At 43.9% G+C, this 5554-nt stretch overlaps 1 protein-coding gene across 1 annotated transcript; it reads right to left on the reverse strand.

The window, feature by feature from the left end:
* Positions 1 to 3525: 3525 nt before the first annotated feature.
* Positions 3526 to 4464, reverse strand: LOC120914235 (proteasome subunit alpha type-3-like). The gene has a single exon (XM_040324855.1). It carries the CDS (start codon positions 4397 to 4399, stop codon positions 3632 to 3634), a length of 768 nt encoding a protein of 255 aa, XP_040180789.1. The 5' UTR covers positions 4400 to 4464; the 3' UTR covers positions 3526 to 3631.
* Between the last annotated feature and the right edge of the window lie 1090 nt (positions 4465 to 5554).

A 5554-nucleotide genomic window follows, 5' to 3' on the forward strand; every position in this document is an offset into this window, starting at 1 on the left:
ATTGGAAATTACATATATGATGCAGTCTGTAGAATTAATGTAACTATTTCATTTTGTCCTCCCTGTAAAATAGTTTTATTTTCTGTTAATCCTTCCAGCAGAGCTGTAATTTTTCCACTTCCTGTAAGAGGGCCAACAAGTCCAGGAAAAGTGACAGTTATGGTTACTACAAATGTTATTACACTGACAGGTGTCATTACAATGGTCATCTTGTAATCATATTTATTAAACTTTTTGCAGTAGAAAAGAAACAAAAATGCTGCAACTACTTAAAAAGTGTTAGCTGACATCAGGCTTTCCGCCCGTGCTATAGCAGAAAGACGGCTACATCGCGTGCCTCCAGTTTTGGGAAGATCTCCATGGTAGGGATGAGCCAATCACCCCCCGTTCAGTTCGCACCAGAACCTGCGAACAGACCAAAAGTTTGTGTGAACTTTAGAACCCGTTAAAGTCTATGGCCCAGATTCACAAAGCACTTACGCCGACGTATCTCGAGATACGCCGCGTAAGTGTAACTATGCGCTGTCGTATCTGTGCGCCGTGCCCACAATCTGAGATACGCCTAAAAATAGGCTTCCTACGACCGACGTAACTTGCCTACGCCGTCGTATCGTGGGCGCATATTTACGCTGGGCGCATTTGCCGCTCCTATTGATCTTCTATGCACATATGCAAATGAGGGAGGCGATTCACGAACGTACTTGCGCCCGGCGCATAATATACACGGTTTGCGTAAGTCGTACGTCCGGCGTAAGTTATTCCCCATATATGAGGCGCAACTCATGCTAAGGTATGGACCAGGGAACACAGCCGACGTATTTTACGTCATTTATGTAGTACGTGAATAGGGCTGGGCGTAGGTTATGTTCACGTCGTAGGCAGTGATCCGTCGTATCTTAGTGAGTAGTTCTGACATAATTCTGAGCATGCGCACAGGAATACGTCCACGGGACGGCACATGCGCCGTTCGTTTTAAGTACTTGTATGGCACTCGACCCATCATTTGCATGGGGTCACGCCTCATTAGCATGGCTCACGCCCACTTCCACCTACGACGGCTTACGCCGAGGGAACCCAGCGCAGTTTGGGAGGCAAGTGCTTTGTGAAATCGGTGCTTGCCTCTCTGCGCTACGTCGGTGTAGCGTATATTAGTTACGCTACGCCAGCATAAATATGCGCCAATGTATGTGAATCCAGGCCCATGGGACTCAAACGTTTGAAATCTAAAGTGAAATATTCCTTTAAATTTCGTACCCGGGGGGGTGTATAGTATGCCTGTGAAGTAGCGCTTGTTTCCCGTGCTTAGAACTGTCCCTGCACAAAGTGTCAGTTGTGAAGGAAAAAAAGTCATTTAAAATCACTTGTGGCTATAATGAATTGTCGGCTAATGGCAATTCAGAGAAAAGTCATTCATAAAAAAAAAAGGAAAAAGCGTGAGGTCCCCCCAAATTCAATTACCAGGCCCTTCAGGTCTGGTATGGATATTAAGGGGAACCCTGCGTCAAATTTAAAAAAAAATTACGCAGGGTTCCCCCCAAATATCCATTCCAGACCCTTCAGGCACGCATCGCCTGTCTACCCCGGAGACAGCCCGTGAATGATGTGGCTTCAGCCAGTGACAGCTGGGCCACCCGTCACGTGACCCTGTCCCCCTCTGACGCACCCGTCACGTCACTGGGGAAGCCTGGGCTCTCCCTTGCATCAGAGGGGGCAGGGTCATGTGACAGATGGCCCCGCCCTCACCTACATAAGAACTGTCACTGGCTGAAGACGTGTCATTCGCCGGGCTGTCTCTGGAGGAGACAGGCGATGCGTGCCCTGGATCCCAGACCTGGATGAAGAGATCTTCTCATCGCTGGACCCCGGCGGAGAGGAGATCACCCGTCGCAGGATACTGACAGCATTGGAGCGGAGACAGAGAGTGGATTACCACCGCTGGATTTTTTTTCTTTAATAAAGGACTTTCTCCATGGTGTGTATTATTTTTTTACAATTCTTTACACTTTCTTAGTGAAATGGTAGAGGTAAAATGTACCCCATTACCAATTCACATAGGGGGGTCTTGCAGATTCCGATAAGCCCCCCGCCCGCAGACCCCCACAACCACCGGGCAAGGGTTGTGGGGATGAGACCCTTGACCCCATCAACATGGGGACATGGTTCTTTGAGGGGTCACAGACCCCCAAAGCATCCTCCCAATGTTGTGGGCATGTGGCCTGGCATGGTTCAGGAGGGGGACACGCTCTCATCCCCCCCTCTTTTCCTGCGGCCTGCCAGGTTGCATGCTCAGATAAGGGGTCTGGTGTGGATTTTTGGGGGGACCTCCACGCCATTTTTTTTTTAAATTTGGGGTGGAGTTCCCCTTAAAATCCACAACAGACCTGAAGGGTCTGGAATGGATATTTGGGGGTACCCCATTTAATTTTCTTGTTATTTGACGCGGGGTTCCCCTTAATATCCATACCAGACCTAAAGGGCCTGGTATTTGAATTTTGGGGGACCCCACGCTTTTTAAATTTTTTTATCAATGAATTTTCTCTGAATTGCCGGGAGCCGACAATTCATTATAGCCGCGAGTGATTTTAAATGACTTTTTTTCCTTCAGAAATGACACTTTGTGCAGGGACAGTTCTAAGCACGGGAAACAAGTGCTACTTCACAGGCATACTATACACCCCCCCCCCTAGGTATGACATTTAAAGGAATATTTCACTTTTATTGTTTCACTTTAAGCATTATTAAAATCACTGCTTTCGAGAAAACGGCAGTTTTTAAATCTTTTTTTGCATTGATACATGTCCCCTGGGGCAGGACCCAGTTCCCCAAACACTTTTTAGGACAATAACTTGCATATTAGCCTTTAAAATTAGCACTTTAAAATTCTCCAATAGACTTTTACAGGGTGTTTCGTGGCTTTTAGAATTTGCAGCAAAAGTTCGACTCGAACTTGAAGCTCATCCCTACTCCATGGATGTCCTCCCAAGTGCATATCGGGTGCACTCTGTGACGGCTATATGCTTTGAACACAGCTGATCACAGATCAGGGTAAAGGGCCAAACACAGTGGCCCTTTACCATGTTATCAGCTGTTTCCAATCACAGTTGGTCACATGTAAACAGATTTGCCAGTTATCGCCCCTTCTTTCCTCACACAGAGACACTGTGTGAGGAAAGAAGAGCCGATCTGATAGGGCACAGTGGGAGGGATTTACTAAAACTGGAGAGTGCAAAATCTCATGCAGTTCTGCATAGAAATCAGCTTTCAGTTTTTTTTTTTGTCAAAGCTTAATTGAACAAGCTGAAGTTAGAAGCTGTTTGGCTACCATGCACAGCTGCACCAGATTCAGATTTTTTCATTAATTTAGAAAAAAAAAAACACTGGTGATTAAATGCTACCAAAAGAAAAAGGGTAAAGTGTTGCATGACAGAGCAATTGTCATTCAAACGTGAAGTGGTTAAAGTGATATTAAAGCTTTATTTTTTTTTTTGTAATAACAAACCTGTTATACTTTTTTTTTTTTTTTTGTGTGTAAACAGTGGTTTTATTGCCAGTTGCCACACAATTTATTCAGGTCCATACATACATATAAAAACAGCAATTGGAAATAAATTTGACATAATCAAAAATAAAGTTACATGTTGTCATCATCAGAGTCGTCTTCTTCTTCTAAAGATTCCTTTGCATATTTTTCAGCTTCTTCTCTGATGTCTTTCGGTACAACTTCATGTCTTCCATTGGTAACTTTTCCAACCCAGCTCAGTTCCAGTTCAAAAGCTTTATCTTTTACTTCATCATGGACGATGTAGATTATTTTTGCAACTTCTTTCACCACTTCCCGACATGTCATGTCCTTCATCTGAAGCTTCTCAATCTCTGTCTTGGCTGCTTGTTTGGCTTTACCAACAGAACATCCCCAGTAACCGTAGGATATACCTGAAGGGTCAACCATGTACAACTGAGATCCATCGTCTTCATTGTATGATCCCAACATGAAACTGCAGCCAAAAGGTCTGACAGCACTGTACAGTGTATATGCATGTACATACATGGCCACTCTGTCTGCGAGATGCTTTAATTGAATATCATAACCGTAGTTGGACCTAAAGTTGGAGGCCTCCTCTCTAGCAATGTCTGCCAAGGAACGTGCATCAGCCAGGAGTCCAGCTACAGCCATTCCAACATGCCGATCCACATTAAAAATACGCTTATTAGAACCTTCTTCATAAAGCTTGGAAAGGACAAGCTTCTCTACTCCAAACACAACTCCGTCTTTGCATCGGATGCCAATGGCTGTGCTACTATTTTCCACTGCTTTAGCTGCATACTCAACCTGAAACACTCTGCCATCCGGAGAAAACGTGGATGCTGAGAGATCATACCCGGTCCCGATGGAACTCATAGCTAACAGCGTACACTCTACTCAAGCGGTGAGGCGGCACTTTCACTCCTGACTTCCACCAGGCAAACCTGTTATACTTACCTGCTCTGTGCAGTGGTTTTGCACAGAGCAGCTCTTGTCCTATTCTTTTGGGGTCCCCCGCCAGCACTCCTCCCCCTCGAGCAGTGCCCTCAGAGAAATCTTCTTGCCCTGGGGGCACCACTGTATGCTCGCTCCCGAGCCGCTGCTCTTTGCATCCATAAGACACATTAAGCCATGGTTCGGCCCTACCCCCTGCTCCCTCCTCATCTGCTCACTGGCTGTGATTGGCAGCAGTGGGAGCCAATGGTTTTCCACTGCTGTGTCAGCCAATGGGGAGTGTGAGTCCCCATACAGCCGAGGCTATATTAAACATTGCTGGATTAGAGGGGGCTCAGGTAAGGATTGGGGCACTGAGGGGGGCACACAGAAGTTTTATACTCTTATGCATAGATTGCATAAAGGTAAAAATACTTCAGCCTTTAGAACTACGGTACTTTAATTTGCTTCTGTTAGCTGAGGTTACACTTTAAATTTGCTGGTCTTTTATGCAAAGTCCATTTAAAACTATGTTGTCCATCGGGTGCCATTTCACTGCAGAACAAACAGCTCTGTCACCCTGTATCAGACAGTGAAAATATCATGGATCTACAGGCAGAATCAACAGATAAAAAAGCTATGTTATGGAAAAACAAAAACTACTGTGTTAATACTAGTTACAGACTTCATCTCATGTAATTTTTGATTTTGCCCATACTTCCACTTTAAAAAACAATAAAAAAATATCTCTAAAAAAAAAAAATCGTTTTTGATTTTGTCCATAGCTGTTTATTGCAATTTGCACATTCATTACTCTTTGCAAAGATTTATTGAATAAATCTATTTATTTTAAAAATAGAAGATTTTCATTAGTAATAATTACCCAATTAAATACTACCAATTTCACTTTTACCTTTCTTTGTATTGGGACAGCAGCTGAAAGTCTAGCACCCGATAGAAACTCCAAATATCATATTTCAATAATGCAATTTTTTTGTAGAATCTTTATTTTTTATTCTTCAAAAATAGGAAAGTGGGTATTTACCAGGAAATCAGTGGTCTACATGGATTCTTGACAATAGCAAATAATACGACATG

Source organism: Rana temporaria, chromosome 9, assembly GCF_905171775.1.
Source record: "Rana temporaria chromosome 9, aRanTem1.1, whole genome shotgun sequence".
Classification (NCBI taxonomy): domain Eukaryota; kingdom Metazoa; phylum Chordata; class Amphibia; order Anura; family Ranidae; genus Rana; species Rana temporaria.

Bases quoted from the DNA above. Each gene is read 5' to 3' on its own strand.
- LOC120914235 (XM_040324855.1), bottom strand. From the start codon at position 4,399: ATGAGTTCCATCGGGACCGGGTATGATCTCTCAGCATCCACGTTTTCT.